Source organism: Pinus tabuliformis, chromosome 4_1 (genome assembly GCF_031772625.1).
Source record: "Pinus tabuliformis cultivar Carrire ecotype Pingquan chromosome 4_1, CPIR1, whole genome shotgun sequence".
Lineage (NCBI taxonomy): Eukaryota > Viridiplantae > Streptophyta > Pinopsida > Pinales > Pinaceae > Pinus > Pinus tabuliformis.
This window is the reverse complement of record NC_142303.1, coordinates 356,647,971-356,671,536: the sequence shown is the minus strand read 5'-3', so window position 1 is coordinate 356,671,536 and position 23,566 is coordinate 356,647,971. Positions and strand designations below refer to the sequence as shown.

The window sequence follows — 23,566 nt, the reverse complement described above, 5'->3', positions numbered from 1 at the left end:
GCTCTATTCTTTCATGACCGCCACCCTGAACCTTATATCACCAGATCGTTTTCACCTCCATTAAAATAATTTGCTCCGTTCTGTGTCATTGATGTGGGATTCGCTAAGGCCCTCCTATGACGGATCTCTTCTTGTTGACATCAGCTCATTATCCAAGAAGTCGATCTAGGAACAACCCTTTCAGTACTTTGAAGCTTGCATGCCTCAATGGCAAGTTTCTCACTTCCGGCGACAGGTTTACATCAATGGCCTTCGACCGAAAGATTTTGCATGGTGTTCGACGCCAAGTCCCTTATTCACACCACGTGAATTGTACTGTAGTACCTTGAGGGTCATCATCCTTATCGGTGATTCCTCTCGCACCTGTTAACAGCTTACATCATTGGCTGGTAATCAGGTGATGTCTTTCCATTTTCGACTCCAGAACATCTCTCACATGGATCAACTTGTACTTTGAGTGAAGATCGAATGAGATAGAAGACCCCAGATCTAGTTTCATCTATCCGGGCTGTGATATATATTCAGGAAAATGAAGACATCGATTATACATCATTACTGCACAGATGATCATCCAACCTAAGGGATGATGGCTCTACCAGAATCATCAGTCTACACACAGACGATTGTTTGTCTTATGTACATGAAAAATGAATTTATAAAGCTGAGCATGGGAATGCCCGCCTCAGCTAGATCATGAAAATATTATGAAGATAATCTATTGTATTTTATCTTATTACAGGTCGCCTTCCAGCTTGAAAGAACTTCAGATCCTCATGATAAAGCATTTCACCCGACATCAACAAATTAATGACCTCATGCTTTAGGGGGCAACTGTTATAGACATTTTTGGGCACTGCAACCCCAATCATAAATGTCCATAAACCAAGGGCTCTTAAGTTCCTAAAAGTGTTGTTCCAACCTCTAAAAGGACAAGGTCAACTGATTACATCTTCTCCCAGAAGTTTTCCATGAAAAACTGCTCAGAACTGGACCATCTCACCTGCTCCATGGTCAAAGTGCGCTGCATCCCACCTAAATACAAACGGGAGGCAGATGCATCTTGGAAAGCCCTTCTATGGGGTGCGATGGGCGAGAGTGGACAAATGGTAGGGTCAATCTGCAAGGTGGAGGAGCATGGAATCTTCCAAAAACTTCTCCTGTGACACTTGCGTCTCTACATTCGCACAGGGATGAGTAAGAGATCATCAATCTCCAAGTGGAATCAAGAACTATCAGAGAGAGGACACTAATTAAATCTCAAAAGCTGACTCACCCCCTTGCAAACATCTATATATGGATCCCTCATCCCAGAGATCCAGGGGCTGGAATTTTGTATCTTGTAAGGAAGTTCTGCTGGTTTCTTGGTGCAACATCAGAATGTTGGGTGATCTAAGCTTTTCATGAGGTGAAGAAGGGCTTTCTTGCTGACAGGATGATGCTGGGTCAGAACAATTGGTTGTAATCCTCTTTGCTATTCTTTATTATTAATAAAACTATTCAAGTTTTCCTCCACATTCTTGTATGATTGATGATATATGCATTTGTGTGGTCAATATATATCTGGTCCTATATTGTTTATGATAATAGATCTATGTTCTTGGATAGTGTTATGCTACCTTGATTCTACAGGTGCTCTTTGAAGCTGGGTAGATGAGGAAGCGAGTGGCAAAGATCTATCAAAAGGGAGAGGAATCGAGCAAGGAACCAAGCGCAAGACAGAGGTTGGTCTCCTTTATTCCCCTCTCATCTATTCCTCATAAAGGAAAACGAAAGTAGTTTTAGTTTCTTTGTTTCTAAGGTAGCTACCAGCCTTAGTGGGACTAACAGCTCTGCATAGACACTAGTTTCCCGATAACACATGGTTTAAGCCTTTGGCCTTCGCTTCCCTGTAAATGTTTTGTAGCTCGTGAATTTCCACCATTCTTCCCCTCTGTTTCCAGGCTTCCTCCCAGAATTTTGTTGTCCTTCCATTTCTTATTTCCCAAAAAGCATGTCGATTTATGATGTCTCTGTTCTGGCTCGCCAGTTCCCATATCGTAGATCCTTTTGGCATCGCTTCCTTTCTCATAATTTCTTCAGCTGCTGTGGGCATGTTATATTTTAGTGTCCATATTTCCTTCCATAAATCTTTGCCTCCATTCATCCACTGCCACCAAAGTTTCACCGCTAGGACTTGATTTAAGATCAATGGATCTCTTAGCCCTAACCCCCCTTCCTCCTTTGTTTTTGTTAAGCTGTTCCATGAACTTAGGGCCCATTTCTTCTGCTGTTTTGGTCCTCCCCATAGGAATTTCCTGTAGATTTCAATCATTTTGGCACAGACTACTTTCGGAACTGCCATAACCGATAGGGGATAGATTGGGATTGATTGCAATGTCGATTTAAGAAGCACCAATCTAGCTACTATATTCAGAGTCCTAAAGGACCAGTTTTCTAATCTGCTCTTAAGTTTCTCTAAAATGGGTTGCCAGTTAGCTATCCTTAGTGAGCTTATATCGAGCATGGTTCCTAGGTACTTGGTGGGTAGCTCTCCCTTTCTGAACCCCAAAGTTCTTGTCAGGTGGGTTTTAACCATTTCAGGTGAGTTGAAGATAAAGGTGCTCGATTTATCCTTATTTATTTTAGTACCTGAGGCTTCCATGAATACCTCTAGGATCTCCTTTACCTTTTTGACTTCTCTCATTAATACCTTACAGAATATCATGATATCATCTACGAACTGTTGGTGAGTAACTGGGATGTTGTTTCCCCATAGGCGCAGCCCTTTAATTTTCCTTTCTCTTAGCTCTTTCTTGATGTACCTGCCCAACCCTTCAGCTGCTATTATAAACAAGAATGGAGACAGAGGGTCTCCTTGGCGTAGACCTCTTGAAGCGTTAAAGGTTGCAGTTGGTGTACCATTTAGGAGGATGGAAAAGTTCGGCGTGGATATCATGCTGAGTATCCATTTCACCCATCTGTTGCAGAACCCATAGGCTTGAAGAATTGATTCTAGATATTTCCAGTTTAGTCGGTCGTATGCTTTTGACAAATCCAGTTTGATCATCATGCCTGGTTCCTTTTTTTGTTTTAAGGTATGTATAACTTCTTGAGATACTACCAGCCCATCTAAGATTTGCCTCCCTTCCACGAACCCTGTCTGTTCTGGGGATATTATGCTAGGAAGGATTGGTTTTAGTCTTTTGACCATTAAGGTGGCTATAATCTTGTAGATAACATTACAGAGGGGATCGACCTAAAGCCCTCTGCTGATTCTGAATGAGCCTTTTTGGGGATGAGGGTTAACAAAGTAGAGTTTAGTCCAGGCCATACCTTTTGATGTCTTCGCGCTTCCTCTATAACCTCTAAGATTTCTTCTCCTATGAACTACCAACATGCTTGGCAAAATTCTGTTGTATATCCATCAGGACCTGGGGCTTTGTTTCTTTTCAAGCCTTTCACTATATCCTCCACTTCCTCAATGGTTGCTGCCCTCATCAAGGCTAAATTTTGGTCTCTGGTTACAAGCTTGGGAATTTCCTTACTGATCCTGCCTATGGCCTCTGTTATATTTCTTTGGGGTTCTGTGAGTATACCTTTAAAGTGGCCTACCAGCTCCTGTTCCATTTCCTCATGCTGAGTTATGCATTGGCCTTCCGAGTTTTTAATTGAGAAGATCCTATTCCTCTGCCTATGCTGGATCATAGCCTTATGAAAGAACTTTGTGTTCCTTTCTCCTTCTCTGAGCCACTGAACTCGGGACTTTTGTTTCCATAAAATTTCTTCCTGCTTTCTTTATTCCTCTAGTTGGCCTATTACTATGCCTTCTTCTCTGCTTCTCTCTTCAGTTCTACCCTCCAATATATTCTTCTGTTGCAGCTCATTCATTCTCTGTTCTAAGCTTTGCTGCTCTTTGAAAATGTCCCCAAATTCCTCTTTATTCCATTTTTTTTTTTCCCCCCTAAGTTCTTTCAATTTAAGTTGGAATGTTTGCATTTTACTTTTCCTACTTTGTCTGCTCGTAGTCCACCATTCTTCTACTTTAGGTAGAAACTTCTGGTCTCTGAGCCAAAAGGATTCAAACCTAAACGGTCTTCTTTTGGGGCTCTGTTTGAGGTCGATTTCTAACTTTATTAGCCAGTGGTTCGAACCTACTATTGGTAGGATCATGGCCTCTATATACACATCTTTCATCATGATTTGTTCAGAGATAAGGAACTTGTCCAATCTTGAGGCTATTTGATTTGCCCCTCCTCTATGATTATTCCATGTATGGGTACCATTTATTGTTTGAATATCCACCATTCTTTGTTCTGATATCATATCTCTGAACACTTCCATATCTGAATCTGTCCTTCTCAATCCTCCCCTCTTTTCTTCTAAGGTCGTAATCATATTAAAATCACCACCTATAATCCATGGCTTCTCTAGAATAAGTCTTCTTATTGCTTTAAGGTTTTGAAGGAATCCTTTTCGTTCTGTTGGGGAATGTGGTCCATACACTCCTGATAAGACTACCCACTCTGATGATCCTATTACCTTAAAAGTTCCTGAGAGAATTCGTGGGAGGCTTATCCAATTTTCAAATTGTATTTCCTCTGGGTTCCATATGATTGCCAATCCTCCTGCACTGCCTGTCGCATCCTGCCCCATTATCTCATACCTAGTATTTCCCCTGCTCATTATTTCTTTCATTTTTTCCGTACTAATCTTTGTTTCTTGGACTATCATTATGCTTGGTTTGTCTCTTTTTAATCTATCTCTCAAGTATCTTTGTTTACCTCTACTGTTAAGACCTCTAATGTTCCAGCTTGTAATAATCATTTTAATAATTTTGGGGGTATTTGGAATACCTCTGATAGAGGTATGACTCTTCCAGAGTTCACCAGCATCTCTCCTACCTCCTGAATTGTCTCGCTTATCGACCGCCTGCCCCTCTTTCTTCCTCCTTTGCCAGAGCTTCTCATTCCCATGTTCTGATTCCCTTGTGTTTCTATCTGCTCCAATTTGTTTGCTGCTGTTACCCCTACTTTTTCCTTAAATTTTTGGAAAGCTTCTTTATATATCTGCTTCTGCTCCTCCGGAATGAATCATTCATCCAACAGCCTCCATTCCTGCAGCAATTTCCTCATTATACGCTCCTCTTCTCCTCCGTTATCTTTTTGAGGGTCTATCTCCATTTGCGTTTGTTCATTTGTCTGTTCTCCTTTTTCCTCTGCCTCCCGATGCTCTGTTTCCTTTTGTCCTAATACTTGTTTTCCTTATTCTTTTGATTTTTCCTTTGTCTCTTCATCACTGTCTTCTTTTTCCATCTCGACCTCTTCTTCCTGGAGGACTTTGAATTTGTTTTGCGTTTCTAGGGTATTATTTTCCTTTGGAATTTGTCGTTGGGGTTTATTGAACCCTGATTTCTTTTTATGCTACACTTCTTTAAAACCCTCTTCCTCCTGACCAGGACCTTCTACCGTTGCTCTCTCTTCTTCTCCCTTATCCTTTGCATCCTCTGTTCTGTTTAATGGACATTGTCTGGAAAGATGACCGTATTCGTGACATCGTTTGCACCGAAACAGTATGTGTTCGTAATCCACCGGTTGTTGCCAGATCTCATCATGATATTCCAGCTCAATGAAATTTGGGAGGGGTTCAGTTATATTCATATACGCACATATTTTGGCATAGGATGTGTATCTTCCTCTTTTTGTAGATTCTGCGACTTTCACAAATGACCCTATTGTATTCCCTATTCCTTCTAAAATCTCCGGGTCCCAAACTCCATTGGAAGCCCGAAGAGTCTTATCCAGACCGGGGCTGCTAACATTTTCTCTTTGTCTGGGTTGTAGCAGTCTTCCCAGTGCTGGATAAATAGACCTGCATTATTCATGAAATAGGGTCCTCCCTCGAAAATCCTTTCCTTGTCTTCTATGTTAGAGAATATTACGGTAAAAAAAAATTTCGCTCCTAGTTTTAATTCCACATGCCCCTTAGGTTTCCATCTCTATTGTATCCATTTAGATAAATCTTTCTCTGACGGCCAAAACCCTACAAATTTACATATTAAGGCATAATCTTTCATATAGCTCCTATATTCTTCTAGTTTATTGCTTGGTATTACGAACTTGGGTTTCTTCGATGCCCTGGGGAGACATTTTCCCCTCAGACCCATCTGCCAGTTTGCTCTACTTGATGGGTTCTCTCCGTTATTTTCCTTCATCGCATTCCGCGTTCATTACTTGCTTGCCTCCCCTGTTGTCATGCTCTTGTAGGAGGGGATCTCTCCCCTCCCCACGTTTGTCTCCATTAGGCCCTTCAGCGCTTGCTTTTCCCTTCGTTTCCTCTTTTCCTACGGTCTGCAAGTCCCTGATTTAGACTTCCGTTATTAGGACCGAGCTCCTTGCATTCCTTTTTTGCTTCAAAGTTGCCTTCAGGACAGTCTATTCAGATCTTCTCCACCTTTGAAACCCACATCCACCGAAACCCTCTATCATCTCCCCGCCTACTGGACTCATTCTATTTCCCAATCTGATTTGGGAAGTTAAGCTTTAGATACCATAATATTTGGTGTTTTTTTATAGTCTTTTCTCACAATACGGACCATATCTATAATAATATATTTGCATGTGCGAAGAACATGAATAAGTGAACAAATAGCTTGTAACAAATATGTAAAAATAAGAAAATTGGAGCTATGGGTTATGCTGTGAACTCACTTTGTGTAAAAGTTATTGCAATTTGTAGCTTATTAATAATTATAAATTTTCACTTTTGGACTCAATGCAACAAGCAAACATTGCAGACATGTTTGATGAGACTCTTGAATATGTGAAGATCTTTCAGGTATGTTGTTTGTCCTTGTTTTTAGATTTTTATATATATCTTTATTTTGACAATTACTTGTTTTTGGTGAAGGTATCCAAAATTTAGTTCCTTTATAATGATGATATTGAATGTATTTTTTGAACATTTACATAATTTATGCACATTATGTTTTTTGGTTTTCACAAATTTTTTTTTTTAATAGCATTGGCATTGAAGTTATTTAAATGTAAAATGTGGTATGTGTATTTCAATTTTTGTAAGTTAAATTTTATTGTTTAATTTAGTTGCAACAATATCTAGATTGACTATTTTAATGTAAGAGCAATTATGAATATAATTCGCAGAGGTTAAAAAAAACTGATAAAAATAAATATTAAAAGTCATGTGAAGGGAAGTTTAAAAATAAAACTGTCATAAAAAAAATTCTCTAATGGGTAGGGGGACCTGTGAAAGTTGTCACCATGTTGAAGTTGAAAATTGAAAAAACACTGATAAAAATAAATATTAAAAGTCATGTGAAGGGAAGTTTAAAAATAAAACTGTCATAAAAAAAATTCTCTAATGGGTAGGGGGACCAGTGAAAGTTGTCACCATGTTGAAGTTGAAAATTGAAAATCGACGCGACCATACGTTTTTGCTTTTTATATTTTCTCGTTACGTATTTGATAGTTAATAAGATTGTTAGATTGGAAAAGTTGTACTTTGATTTGAAATAATAGTTGTTGTATTAGATTTAGGTTGTTTAGTGTGTTTGTCTTAAATTGGTAATACATAATTAAAATAATAATTGAAATATTGAGATGATGAAAGTTGACTGAGAAATAATTTACCACTTATTTCACCAATGAAAGATTTAAAACCATTGTGAATAAATATTGATTTTCTAGAATGGGCTATTTCTACTAAGAGAAAACAATAGGTACACATTACTTTTGCATCATTTTAGGTGTTCTATGTCGTTTGATGAAGAACATTTAATAATTTTTTTTTTCCTATGTCTGATATGGTGACATTCAAAATGTATGTTGTATTCTTATTCTCATTTGTATTCTCTATTATTGATGATTATCTTATTTAGGAAATTAATTATAATTGTTGTAAATCAAGAGAATGTATTATTACTCTGCATCAAGTTGAACTCGACCCAAAGGATGACAAATTATAAGAATCCTACTATTGTTGTATATTGGTTGCTTCAATAGTAGGTTTTGGGTGACATTGATTGCTTAAAGAGATCTTTGGTTAGTGTACCACAACCAATTGCCATAGGTTCTTTCATAGTGCATAAGATTCTACATATGCATTTGTGGAGTAACTCAGAAACAATACATTACCTCTTCTCCATGGAGTCCCATAGTTTGTCTATACATATCAAACAAGCCCTGGTGCCATATGCACACTTTTCTTAGTAATGAGAAATGAAATCTTCTTGTTACCTACAACATAAGATGTGGCAGCTATTCAAAGGATGGTTCTTATATTGCCAACAATGGAAACTTTTTGCACTGAGAGATGCATTCTACATCCCAATATGGGGTAGATGTGTAAGTGTGTCCGTCTGGCTGAAATTTCACTAATGTTGGCCAAAATAAAAATCTAAAAAGAAATTAAAAAAAAATCTAAATAATGTCGGCTTAAACAATAGCTTAACATAACAATATACATAAACAATTAAAAATTCATTCTATATTCATCGCACCAACTAGATTAGTGTTCATTCTCAGTCATTAATAGAGAGAGGACTTGAGAGAGAGGAGGAGAGAGGGAGGGAGATAGTGAGAGGATTGGAGGGCAGAAAGAGAGAGAGAGAGAGGGGTAGGAGAGAAAGGGAGAGAGAGGAGTAGAGAGGGAGAAATAGAGAAATGTAGTTGGAGGGGGAGAGAGGGAGGGAAGAAGAAATACATAGAGAGTGAGAAGTGAAGAGAGAGGGAGTGAAAAGGGAGAGATGGAGAGAGAGTGTGTATGTTTAGGGGTGAGATAAAGAGACATAGAAGGAGAGATGGAGGCAAGGGGGGAGAGAGGGATAGATAAGGAGAAAGTGAGGGATATAGTAACATGGTTGGAGAGAGAAAGAGAGAGAGAGAGAGAGAGTGATGGGGGGAGAGAGGATTGGAGGGAAAAGAGAGAGAGAGAGTGAGAGGTGTTACATATCATTTTGTCACGATGACACTTGATCAATTTAATGGATCTTTTACCATCCGTGAACATGTTTCATTGAGCTCCCTTAGAGGTCAAAAAACCAAAAATACCTTGAAGGAGATGAGAATTTTTAGAAAACTGGCTTGTATACCTTGTTAAGTGTTGTCTGCACTCATTTTCCTAGAATTTTTTGCACATTCGCTGAACTTATCCCTCAGAATAACGCATAACTGCACTCTGTCTACCACTATGGACTGCACAGGTGAATTAAAGAAAGTAAAAATAAAAAAGTACATTCTAGAAACATAGTTGGTCGAATATATCCCAACTGAAAGCTTCTAGGTGATGCCTATTCGAGCTATAACCCTCAGATGATGGATCTTAATCCCTTTCATTAAGGAACCCTAATCCCTCAATTAGGGGATCTCACCCTCCTCTTTTGGATCTAAAACTTCTTCCTCTTGGCCTATAAAATGACTAGAGGGCAAAAGAATTGAGGAGGTAAGAACTCGGAGAAGATAAACTTATGCTGCTAGTTTTAGATTTGAAAGCTTATCATCTAAGGAGGAGATTGGAGGAATTTGGGAGTAACCTCATAGAATCAAGGCAAAAGTTTTAAGGCTCTTCATTATCTTTAATTAATACAAATGAATGCTTTTCCCCATTGAATTGTCTTATCAAAATGATGAATAGTTTATAATTCTTTAGATGTTTATTAAGGCAATTTCAATTCCTAATCTCCTTGATCATTAGGTTAAGTTTGTTTGAATTATTATGTCACATATGCTTTTGATCCTTCTTATGTTTATGGTTGCAAGTTTTATCAAGCATTGAGGAGCTGCATCAAGACACAACAAGGGATCTTCATCAAGTATTTCGCGAATAGGTAAGAGGCTTGTTCACCAGCTTTTGTATTTGTAATTCAAACAAGGTAAACTTAGGGAAAGAGTTATTTCAATTATCTGTTTGTTTCTAGTTTCCGTGTAGGATCTAGGGAGATCGTTCTTGTCAGCAAGAGGGATTTGTCCACTATAACAAATTGGTGACCATGCTGGGGGAATGTTACTGTTCTCTTCCTTTTCCTTAGTTTTGTTTTCTGATCCTTCTGGTTTAGCTTGACCTGAGTCTTCATAACATAATGACCTTCTAGATCTGAGTGGTTGATTATTTGATTTTTTTATTTTTTCTTGGGTTTGTGAGTTCTACGTTGTTTTTGTTCACCAACAGAGTGCAGTTCTGCACTGCTTTTCCCTTAGAAACAAGGCACATGCGCATTGTGTTATACTGTTAACTCGCGTAGGCCTTTGAATTTAAAAAAAAAATAGCTTTTCTCTCAACCATGACCTGAATTTGGATTTATGGAAGTGTCATTATGTTTGTTTGGATTGTCTAACATCTCTTCTGAACTCATTTGAGTGCTTTGTTAAGATGTTTTGAGGATTACTCCCTTCTGCAAAAACTGATTAGGGTTTTGTCTGGTTGGTTTGTCGATTGATCAAAACAAGATAGGTTGTCCTTAAGATTATTATCTCCATGTCTTGTTCTGTCAAACACACCAGTCTACTTCTTAATCTTCCTTATTTGTGATCAAATTCTTATTTAATTACAAATTAGGGTTTCTCAAGATTTAGCGTTTTTGTGAAGAATTGTTGTCATTTTTGAATGATAAAGGGAATTCTTGCTTTTCAATCTTGAAATTTGTTGCAATTACACTGTTGATATCATTAAATCAAAGAATTCATAAGGAAAATGTATTTTTCACCAAACTCTTAGTTGATTTCTGTGTGTTTGAAAGTTTTGAATGATAAATGATAAAGGGTATTCTTGGTTTGTTTAATTTTTAGGCAAATTTGGATCTTAGTTCATTTTTGCATGTTCATTGCATTAAAAATGAAATTGATTGTCTTATAAAAGAGTTGGTGAAGTTGTGAGTTTTGTATTTCATTTTGAAAAAAACAAAGAAACTCTTGGTTTCCCTTAATTAGGACTTCATTGAATTAAAAATTGCAAATTGCATGTTCGAGTGCATTAGGACTTTGAGTCGTGTCATAATATCATAAGTTTCACTTTCATTACCTATTGAGTAGATAACAGCTTAATAACACAACGTTAATTAAAATCAATCTAGAATTTTATATTTTTAGGGCTCTTACCACCTATAGTAGCTGAAGTGTAGGGCTTTGGAATAAGAAAATGAGTAAACTTTCCAAAGCTACAGATAAACAATAGAATCTTGAGTTAGGGAGAGAAAATCCAATTATTTCAGTTTTGCTCTAGGAAGCTCTTCTTATACATGAGTTAAGCATGAGATCATGTTGGATCTAGTGAAGTGATCGTACCCACTTCATTGGCGATGATAGAGTGATTTTCATGTATTACAATGGTACTGGAAGGTACTTGGGGTCACTTGAAAGTAAAATTCTAATTAACCATGTTGAGGAGCTGATCCAGATTTAAACAGGAACGCAACAAATTACAAAGATAACCATAAACACAGAGATGTAGTGAAAATAATGCTTCATTTCATTAATGTAAAATATTGAAATATGCTTACAAATAGCAATGGAAATAAACAATCTAGGGCGATGGTAGCTTATCTCTGAGAAGAGATGTGGCGGCTACATGCCTCTGAATTGTGTTACAATGAGGCTCGAAGGCCTATTTATTGTTGAGAAACAATGGAAAACCCTAAATATCCAAAAACCTAACCCTAGAAGATGAAATGCCAAACCGTGGGCCCCGTTTGGGTAAATTGGTACATCAACTTCCCGGGGTCGTAACTTTGGCATACGATCTCCATTTGACGCGCACAGTATCTCGTTAGAAAGATATATATGAGAAATACAACTTTGGGAAGAGCAACATCGGTCCATGGATGCATGTTGCTCCCACTTTTCACAAAAAGTCATTTAGGGCCTCAAAACGTCTCCAAATGTTCAGGACCTGAAAAACTACTAAAAATAGTAAACTGTGCTACAATTAAGGAAACTGAAAAGTTGACCCAAACAATGGTGGGGGGTCCAAGTGGACTTGGCAAGTGGCCATCAATATCCACCTGGATCATTCCTCCCCCCTTAGGAAGCAATGGTCCCCATTGAGTTGAGTTCCTCCATGAGACGAGGAAACTTCTACTGAACTTGGTCCTTGGTGAGCCACTTGCCCTAGTGAAGCAGTTGGCCTGCTTTGACAACTCAATACAGTTGGATATTCTGCTGGCGAGTGTGCTTAATCTGTGTGTCCATGATCCAATTAGTTGCAGCTTGTTCCATACAATCTGGATTTAACTCTATGGGTGTGAGCTGTTCTACAATGTCAGATGTGTCTAGTAATGGTGGAAAGTATGGCCGAAGGTGGTCCACATTGAACACTGGGTGCAGGCCAAGGAATGGGTAATTCTGAGCTCAAATGCATTGTCTCCCACAGCCTTGGTAATGGTGTAAGGACCATATCAGAGTGGTCTGAGTTTTCAATAAGCTCTAGTAAGGCATTCCTTTTGCAAATGCAACCAAACTTTGTCACCCACCTGAAACTTGTGTGGCACCCGATGTTGATCATGTTGATGCTTGTACTTGGCATTTGATTTCTCCAAAATGTCATGGACCTATTGGTGAATATGTTGGATGTGTTCAATGAAGCTGTTTACCTTATCTAGTTCAGACTGGACATGAGCCGAATCTGCATGAGTAGCTGCAAATGGCATGGCCACATCAATGGGACATAATTGTTTGAATCCCAAGCCCACTTGAAAAGGGCTATGGCCAGTCGAGCTGTGAAGAGCCCAGTTCTAGCTATGCTGAACATAGAGGAGGCTCTTGTCCCATGTGCGTGGATGCTTTGAGTTGTACATGCGCAGAATGCGTACGATCATCCTATTGACAAGCTCTGTCTCGCCATCAGTTTGAGGATGGAAGGTTGTGGACTTAGTGAGTTTGGAGTTGTGCAGAGGCGATATTTCAACTCTGTGAATGCCTTCTGTTAAGATTCAGACCAAAAGAGTTTTTCTTTCGCTCCTCCCTTGGTGACTTGACTCAAGGGCCAAGAGATATGAGAAAATCCCAACACGAACCTGTGGTAGAAGTTGGCAAGACCTAGAAAGCTACGGAGTTCTGTCAAAGTGGTTGGAGATGGCCAATCTTGAATGACTTAGATCTTGGCTAGATCCACATGCACCCCCTGTTCATCAATAATGTATCCCAGATACTGAACCTAGGTCATGCCAAAAGTGAATTTCTCCAAATTGGCACATAACTTGTGTTGCCGCAGTGTTTGGAGAACCTGTCGAATGTGGTGGAGGTGCTCGTCCCAACTCTGGCTGAAGATCGGGATGTCATCCAAATATACCAGTACAAATGAGTTAGTGAATGGCCACAAGATGTCATCCATTTGCCTCATGAAGGTTGTAGGAGAATTCGTCAATCCGAAAGGCATAACCAACCATTCGAAAAGGCCCTCCTTGGCTTTGAAGGCAGTCTTCCACACATTGGAGGATTTGATTGGTACCCAGTGATATCTTGACTTCAAATCAATCTTGTTGAAATATTTTCCCCCCTTCAGTTGGTCCAAGTGGTCATCAATCCATGGGATCGGGTACCTATTACGGACAATGATCTTGTTAAGTGCCCAATAGTCAATACAAAGTCTCCAAGTCCCATCCATCTTCTGTACCAACATGATCAAGTTCCCGCAGGGTGATGAAATCAGATGGATGTGACCTTTCTGTAGCAGCTCCTGAATCTGCCTCTTGATTTCATCATTCTCTAGAACGGAGTGCCAATAGATTTTTCCATTGGGTAGCGGTGCACCTGGGGTTAGATCCATGGAGTGCTTGACCTGAAAGTGCAGAGGAACCCCTGTGGGGGAGGTGAAGATGTCCTCATACTCCTCCATGACCTTGTCCATCTGTAGTTGTCGTGCGAGGGGTCTTGTCTAGAGGTCGTGGCCACCATCTTCTTCTTTCCTTGAGGGTGTATCATTAGGAAAACAAATTTCCCAGTTTTGGAAACGATCTTACTGCATTTTTTTGTAGTAATCAAAGAGATGACGATAGGTGGTGCTACCTATGGTATCCTGTACAACTTATTTCCAAAAGTAATAATAATAACATAGGGCCTTGATTCATACACATCATGTCGCTTCCACAAGTATGGTTGTCCTAATAATATATCACAAATTTCAAGGGGAGAAATACCACACAATACCTCATCTGTGAAGGGCTTGATGTTGTATGGAAGGCCACACTGTTGGCTCACGCGAAGATCCTGTCCTTGGTGAAGCCACCCGATGGTGTACGGTTGTGGATGTGTTGTGGTTGGTAAGCCCAGCCACTTCACGACCTCTGTTGAAATGAGGTTCTTTTGGCTCCTACTGTTGATAATGAACTGTAGCGGGGAGCCCTTTACCCACATCTGGGAGTGGAAGAGACGCTCCTCCTCCTCTGGATCTTCGAGTTCCTACTTTTGGATCTTCGTGGTGGCAATAGTGGTGTTGAGCTCTGCATCAATAATCTACTTCCCTTTGTCATTCCCCTTGTCAAGTTCTGACTTAGAGTCAGAACATGCATCTGATTCTGAAACCTTTAGCTCAGCCACTAGTGATTGCTTGGCCCGACACTCACTTGTGTTGTGAGTGGAGCTCTTATGGAACTCACACCACTTTCCTGTGTCCTTTTTCGGCTTCATGGCGTTGTTATTTGCTTGCATCTTTGGCAGGTTGTCTTGGGCCACCTCGCCTTAGCTTTATCCTTTGTTTTGTGGTTTGGTGGCACCTTTCCCTTGCTTTGGATTCGTAGATTCAAAGTCTTGCCTCTTCTGTTTAAACTTTTTCTCGGCCTTGACGGCATATCGGTATGATGTGCTGAATGAGGGGATGTTCAGGAATTCTATTTCTTCCTAGATTTACTTGTGCAGGCAGCTGCGATATTTGAGTACCAAATCCTGCTCTGAATCCTTGATACCCAACTTTGTGCGAAGGGTATGGAAAATATTGGTAAACTCTGGCACGTCTTGGTCCCTTCCCTGTGGCAGCGTGGTCCACTTTATGTATTAATCCTCATAGCTTCCGACAGGGTAGCATTGCTCCTTGATGGCATCTTGGAATGAATCCCAAGTGGGTGCGGTTGGAAATAGTGAGCCTGTACTTTCATCCTTTTACTCGCAATAGGTTTCCCACCAATCCTCGACATGGGGGGCTGCTTTGAAAAGAGTGAAAATAATCTTTTCTCGACTAGAGAAACCATGAAAAGAAAAATAACCCTCTAGCAGATTTAACCATTTATCGATGACATCTGCGTCTATCTGACCCTCAAGATGGTGATTTCAAAATTAACTTGTACCTTAAATGGTGTGGTGTTTCCAGAGTAGCTATTGGAAGTCTATGCATCACCCCTAGGTAGTCTCTGAAGGATTTGGGAAAAGTTGTCCATCATCGCGTTCCTTTGTCGCTCGAGGGCTTCTTCGAGCAAGATTTTGATAGGATCTCCTGCCCCCTCATCTTTCTTTTCATCCACCATGGGAGGCCTTCGGGATTTGTGACACTGCTCTTGCAAAGGTTCGACCAGTTCAAGCCCTAACTCCTTATATCTCGACCTCGTTGGGTAAATGCAAAGAAAAACAGAGAAAAAGAAGATCGCGCTGACACCACTGATATAGATTTAAATAGAAATGCAACAAATTACAGAGATAACCATAAACACAAAGATGTAGTGGAAATAATACTTCATTTCATTAATGTAAAACATTGAAATATGCTTACAAACAGTAATGGAAATAAACCAACTAGGGTGATGGTAGCTTATCTCTAAGAAGAGATGTGGTGGCTACATGCCTCTGAGCTATGTTACATTGAGGCTCGAAGACCTATTTATTGTTGAGAAATAATGGAAAACCCTAAACATCCACAAACCTAACCCTAGAAGATGAAATGCCAAACTATGGGCCCCGTTTGGGTAAATTGGTACATCAACTTCCCGGGGTCGTAACTTTGGCATATGATCTCTGTTTGACGTGCACAGTATCTCGTTAGAAAGATCTATTTGAGAACTACAACTTTGGGAAAAGTAACATTGGCCCATGGACCGATGTTGCTCCCACTTTTCCCAAAAAACGTCATTTAGGGCCTCAAAATGGCTCTGGAAGTTTAGGACCCGAAAAACTGCTAAAAATAGTAAACTGTGCTACAATTAAGGAAACTAAAAAGCTGACCCAAACAATGGTGGGGGGTCCAGGTGGACTTGGCAGGTGGCCATCAATATCCACCTGGATCAGGAGCTTTCAAGGGGATTGAGCTTTGTTACTTTGCCATTGCGTGTACGTCTGATCTACGACTATCCCGCCAGATAAAATTGTTGTAGTTGGTAAATTTAGTGACCATAATCCTAGGGCTCTACCTAAGGTGACGACAGAGGGAAGTTCCTACTGTACTTGGAACATACATTGACTAGACTCACTTGGAATTTTTGGAGGGTAATCTTTGCTCGAGATGGTATAAGCAAAGTTACTTTCCCCAGACTGTTTTATTAAGCACGTTGTCAGGGTAACTGGTTCCAAACACTCATATCTATAAAGCTTTTCACCTTGATCTTTGTGACATTGGATTTCATCACCAGGTAGTTTTATTGATCTTCGTGAGAATTCAGTTTGTATGGTTTGAACTCCTAGATTTTTAGATTGTGTTACTTTGTTTGTTGTTTTTACTTTTTAGAGACTTTAGGTGTAATTTAGATATTGTGTAAATCATTAATTAAAGATTTCATCGTGGCTGAATTACCAAGGAAATCACGTTGAATGGTAGGTCAACCCCCTTAGTATACACCGAGTCAGTTAGAAAATATCAAAGCTGAAAAATTGAAATCATCAGGATCTCGGACTACAATAGAACCTGAAACTTCTACTATTATAGAATCTCCTGCAACATGAATTGAATTTAATCAACCAAAAACATCTACTATTTTAGGACCTGAAGTGACATAATCTGAACTTGATCAACCTCAAAAATTAGTTTCACACTCAAAAGAAACTTATTTAAAAATTACTGAACTTATTCAAATAGAATCAGATACTGGAGAGGTTTTAGATTCACAATTAACTAAACCAGATATCGAAGAGCCTGAGTCTGACATTTATGAGCCTAAATCACCTTCAGCTGCTATAGCCCCTACTCCGGGTCCTCTACATTCATCACGTGTAAAACTGATTATCACTGATAGTCTTCCTCCTGGTCTTATTAGCATTGAAGAACTTGCCTCAGACGAAGAGGAAGAATGGTCTCATACATTAGTTTTTACCAGTGATCAAATAGACATTTCAGAACTTCTATTTAGATCTCTTCACCATGACCCTTGGTATTTCACACCCTTGAACTTTTTAGGTCAGGGTATTCCACGATACATTACTCGTTACTCTATCGTACTAGGCTTTGATTGGTCTAGAGTGGTTTGTGGAAGTATGTCATGAGATACATCTATGTTTTCTACTTCTCCATAGTCAACATTATGTTGAAAATAGCAACAAGAAATGCTAAAAATAGAAATGCCAAAAATAGAATATTCCAATTTTAATTTGTCCTTGAATTAAAATTGTGAATTAAAATTCGAATTTAGTCTCACTAGTTGCTTGAAAAATAATTAATTAATTCATTGTGGATTAATTAGTTGGAGAAATTCAAGTTAGAAGTCTTTGTGAAGTCATGCAATAGTTATCCCTTATATTAAGGAAGTTATCCATTAATTAAGGAGATAAGACTGAGTTATATTTGAGTTGTAATTAGTTAACTCAGTGTACTGAGTTAAGTCTAGTTAAATTAGTTCCAAACTGTTCATGGAATTAATAGAGATTTATCAGTCAGTTGATGCATGCATGCATGCAACTAGTGCTACTCAGTTAACTGAAGATTCTCTCATCAGAAACTCATGCATGTCTATTATGAGAAAGACCCAGTTGAGATTAAAGGCAGGGACAATGTACTATCAGTTGCATGTGTTTACCTATAAAGGAAACACAAGCATGCAGTCAAGGCTAAGGTTCCTTGAGGATTGCGCAGTTTTAGAGGGTGTGAGATCAGTGTGAGTGATCAGTGTTACACTTGGTAACAGGAGGATCACCCAAAGAAACTGTGCAAGGAAGTAGGAGGCTTGGAGGGCAAAGGAGAAGGTTTGTGAGAAGCTCTTTTTGCCTGTGAGCATCCAGGAGGATTGTACTAAGAGCTGACTAGCTATGAGAGCTAAGGCTTTGTGTAATCCTGATGTATTTCCACCTTCTATGATAATACAGATAGTGGGGTTTTTAGTTGAGGCTTTCCCCTGAGTATTTTTTGTGTTTCATGTGTATTTATTCTTCTTCTTATGGTTATATGTGTTCAGCTCTGATTTAGCTTGAGCTTTAATCTTCCACAAGTTTGATAGTAGAAGTAGATTATAGTATTTTGCTTTGGTATATTGCATTATCTAGTTAATCTACAGTCATATTTTCTACATAGATCTCAGAGGTAGATTTGTAGAGAATTTGTAGGAAATTTCTACACATTATATGGTGGTTCTCTACCTCCTGGATATCACTCTCTTGTTGGAGCTTATTCAGGAGATTCTTCCTCAAATCAAACTTCAACAATGTCGGCTGGTGTAACTAATCCTACTAGTTAGGGTTCGACATCTGATCAATTTATTAATATGATTTCCGGTAATCTAGGTAATCCTCAAATTAACCCAATAGGTGGTTATTACCCGTCTGGAGGACAACCATCATATCCTCCTCCTGGAGGACAACCTTTAGTTGGATATTACCCTACGGTTGGGGGGAAACCCCCTACCAGAAATTATCTAAATTATGGTTAGATGATTCAAACCGGTTTAGGTCAACCTGTTATGCCTCAACCCACCTTTGGAATGTCATACCTTGGGGTGAATATGATTTGGAATCCTTCATTTAATCAACAGTCAATTCTAGTTGCTCCTAAAGTGCCTATGTATCAACCTAATCAACTTATTGGACAACCTATGTAGCAAATGCCCATTCAAGGTATTTCTATTCAACTCCAACAACCTGTCCAGGTTAATCCATCAACACTTGTTCAACAACTGCTCTAGCAACTTGTCCCAAGTACTCCACAAACATTGGTTCAGACTGTTGTACCAACATTTGTTCAAACTCCAAATACAAGTTCACCGCGAACTCCCATCCCAGGATTATCGCAAGTAACCATTCAACTTACTTCTCAGGTAACGGTGAAACCAATTACTCAGACTATCCCTCGGGTATTTGTTTTTCAAATTGTTCCTACAATTTAGTCTATACCCCAAATACCTATCGTACAACCTAGTATGCCATACGTTCAGGCATTGTTTCAAGGAAAAAATTTACAAGGCCAACCCTAGAGTCATATTTTTCAAGGTCATCCTTTTCAAACCCAATTCCTCCAAGGTCAACCTTTGGAGAGTCAACCCTTTCAGGGACAGTTCATTCAAGGTCAAATGGATTAGGGTCCTCCTTTCCAGAATCAACCATACCCCGAACATACTTTTCAAGTACCTATTAAACGCAATTCAGTATGGCTCATCCTGGATATCTGGGGGGTATGCAAGTTCCAACTGCTAGGGCTATTCCTGGATATCCTAGGTATCCTCTTCTCGGTACAGGACTCGTCCCTTAGGGTTATCAATATGCACCACAGGATCCTAACCGTCAGTTACCATTTATTGCAACTTTGTGTTTACCAGACCTATCTCGATTAACAAATGATCTTATTTTCTATTTACCATATTGGTTGGCCATCGCTACAAAGTTGCTTAGTGACTTTCCTAGATTTGAAGGTAAATCAGGAGAAGACCCACCAAATCATGTTATGACTTATCATTTTTGGTGTGTGTTGAACTCATTAATCGATGATTCTATTAGGTTACGACTTTTTCAATGAACCTTAACTGGTTTGGAAACCAAGTGGTATGTAGAATTTCTGCTTCCTTCAGTACATTTAACACCCCTGCTACTACCGTTTTGACACATTTTCAGTTACCCATTCGATACAATAATGAAACTAAACTTTTAACCTCTTTAAAACAGTCAACTTCAACCCATATCTTAGATCACATTCATGAATGGAGATGAAGATGTCGTTTGGTTAAAGTTTATATCCCAGACTACATTTTAGCCGAATGGTTCATAAAATCTCTTTTGCGAGCAATTACTGAAGCTGTTGCCAAAGGTGATGTTGTAACTGAGGAGAAAGTAATCACTCGTGCCCAATACTTAGATCTTTTTTATAGTCAGATGGGCAATTTGTATCAAAAAATCCTAGATTTGCCTCGTCCTCGTCAAACCAACCCAACCCTTACAGGTCCACATGTTGCTGATGGTATGATTGGTGTTGTCAGCCAAAAATCTAAGAACAAAAAGAAAAATTCTTAGAAAACTCAGATTTTGGCTTTATCTAATTCACTCGAAGAAGATCCTTCTCCTGAAATTACTTCTGAAATAAATGTCGTAGAATCATCTACAGGAAAAAATAAGCAATCTGGAGGTAAGAAAAAGGGAAATGAAAAGTTAAACAAGAAACTTATCCTAAAGAGAAATCAATCAAGAACGAACCATCTCATGAAAAGAAGAAACCTTGTTATCCTTGTTTAATCTGTGATGAAGATCATTACACTAAGGAGTGCCCTCATCGTGTCGAAGTTTCTAAATTCATTAAAGGTTCACCCACCCCCAATGTTTTGAAGGACCCATTTCCTCCTCAAGATAGTAATATGGCTTCTCATAACCAATCCTCCTCGTCCACATCGACATATATCATGATGATGTCTTCCACAGTTATGGTAGAAATGAGATCTAAAGACAATGGATCAAAATGTCCTATCGAAGGTGGAGCTGGTTCTCGTTCACCTGAACAAACTTTCACATCCACTCCTACTTCTGAACCATTACACATTGAAAAACCTAATCTTGATATGGTAATTCAACTGCCTCCTAAGGGTGTTCTTCGAAAGTCAGCCTTTAACCCTCATGCTAGGGCTGCTCAGAATTACAATATTGTCGAAGATTTGACTATGTCACCTTCAACAATGTCGGCTCTTGAAGTGTTGCAGACTTGTCCAACACAAAGGAAATTACTTTTATCAACTATTGGAGTAGTAGATCCTCAGGACTCTAATTAATTGTGTTTGATCTAAAAAATCATGTACCTGACTCCCACATCAATTGGCCTTTCAAATACCAGTCCATGTCAAAACTAGATGGGTTTTTCATACTGTGATTGATGAAGGAACGTCTACATTCATTGTGTCCATTTCCTGTTGGAAAGCCTTAGGCTCTCCAACAATCAATCAGTATCCCATGACTTTGAAAGCATTTGATGGAAGAGGTTTTCTCCCTTTTGGAATTTTGAATGATTTACCTATAGAATTAGATGGTAAAACAACTGCAGTTGAAGTTTAGGTTGTTGATGCTCAGCTTGACTATAACCTTTTACTTGGACGAAGTTGGACTTATGCCGTGGTGGCAGTGGTCTTGTCATTTTTTTGAATGATCATGTTTCCTCACAAAGGAAAAATTGTGAAAGTAGACCAATTGTCGTATTACACTTCAGACTCTAATTCTACTGGTAGTGTTCCTTTTGTTGGAAAATTGACTACTCCGTATGAAGAAGTTGGTGTTGGTCTTCTCAAAGACTCATCTTTAATGGGAACCTTTGCATTCCCTCCACCAGATCCTCCTCATAATGTTTCCCAGTTTAATATGATTACATCAAGTAATTTTGAATCTTTAGATCCTTGGAAAGTGCCTTTAGAGTCAGAATTAACCTTATACAATGTGAGATGCCTCTTATTCCTTTTGAATTGGCTTATGAGGTAGTCCAATATTTTTCCAACCCATCAACATCTGAAAATGATCGAATCGATATGATCATCGATGAATATTCTAATTTATCACTCTTGGAACCAATTTCAATGTCTGATCCTTTTAATAAATAATTTTTAACTGATGAAGGGATTATGGAAGTAATGACTTTGGACGAAATGCCATGGGACAATAATCATCATCTCTCATCTTTCTTACCCTGTTTTGACAAAGTTGAGAATAATTTCTTGTCTATGTTTTTATCTGAGATTATTAGTGATCCTCAATGTCCCATACCTATCCATTCTTCTCATTTGGAGAATAATTTAGGAAACATGTCAGCCATGGTACCAATAAACATCCCAGTAAAACCTGGAATTACTGAAAATATTCATATAGGATCTTCTTGTTCTTTAGAAGAGATTCATACATATAAAGCCCTATTTCAGGAATTTCGCGACATTTTTGCTTAGTCTTATGAACAAATGCCAGGAATCGACCCTAGTATAGTTGTAAATGAAATTAAGACTTACCGGTATGCTAAGCCTATCAGACAATGATTACGTCTGGTACATCCACAAAAAGTCACCGCTATAAAAGCTGAGGTTGAAAAACTGTTAAAAGCAAGATTCATTTACCCCGTTCCTTTAACTGACCCCGTATATCAATCAAATTGTAGAACATTTTGCTGGAAACGAGATTTTCTCTTTTATGGATGTATTTTCTAGCTACAATCATATAAACATAATCCCTGCCGATCAACATAAAACTACATTTATTTACCTATGGGGGACTTTTTCCTATCGTAAACTCTCATTTGGCTTAAAAAATGTTGGCGCAACTTTTCAACGAGCAATTTATTACACATTTCATGATATCAAACATATTGTACAACCCTATTTAGATGACCTACCAGTTCATTCAATGAAAAGGCAAGATCACCTGTTGCATTTAAAAGCACTTTTCATTCGATGCAGGCATTACAATATTCGTTTGAATCCACACAAATGCGTTTTTTGTGTACAATCCGGTCGACTTCTAAGATTCATCATTTCAAATGAAGGCATTCATGTTGATCCCCTTAAGGTAGAGACAATTCTAAATTTTCCTTCTCCTTCTAGTCTACGACAACTCTAGAGTTTGCAAGGGAAAGCAAATTTATTGCATAGATTCATCCATAACTATGCTGAACTGACCCAGGGTTTTACCTGTCTATTGAAAAAGGGCATTCCATTTATCTGGGATGAGCTTGCTGAAAAAGCTTTTGATGCATTTAAAAATGCATTTACTAACACGTCGTTATTGCATCCACTTGATTATCATCGAGATTAGTTTATATACCTAGCTACATCTGATGCCATGATTGGCATGGTGTTAGTTCAAGAGGATGACTCTAGTAGCGAACATGTGATTCATTATCTAAGTATAAATCTCACTAAAAATGAGATCAAATACCCACATGTGGAGAAGCTAGCTTTGGCGACTGTTCAAGTTGTTCAACATTTCCGTCACTATATACTTTTGCGAAAAATACTCCAAATGGATAGTTATATTGCAAGAATTTGATTTAGAATTTGAAAGATCTAAATCAAAGAAATCTTTGGTTTTCACTTAATTGTTGTGTGAATTTCCCCATACTGACACAGAAATTGTGGCAGAAGATTCACTTGCTGATGAATCTCTCTTTCTGATTAGTACATCTGATTCATGGTATGGAGATATCATTATATATCTTCAAACCTAGAATTTTAGGCCTTAGTTATCTCGAACTCATCATCGTCGAATCTGGTACCAATCCCAGCAATACA

The 23,566-nt window shown here is 38.7% G+C and overlaps 1 protein-coding gene across 1 annotated transcript; it reads right to left on the bottom strand.

The window, feature by feature from the left end:
• Nucleotides 1-3,774: 3,774 nt before the first annotated feature.
• On the bottom strand, nt 3,775-4,632 carry LOC149175754 (uncharacterized). The gene has a single exon (XM_089421228.1). It carries the CDS (start codon nt 4,630-4,632, stop codon nt 3,775-3,777), a length of 858 nt encoding a protein of 285 aa, XP_089277354.1.
• Nucleotides 4,633-23,566: the final 18,934 nt, after the last annotated feature.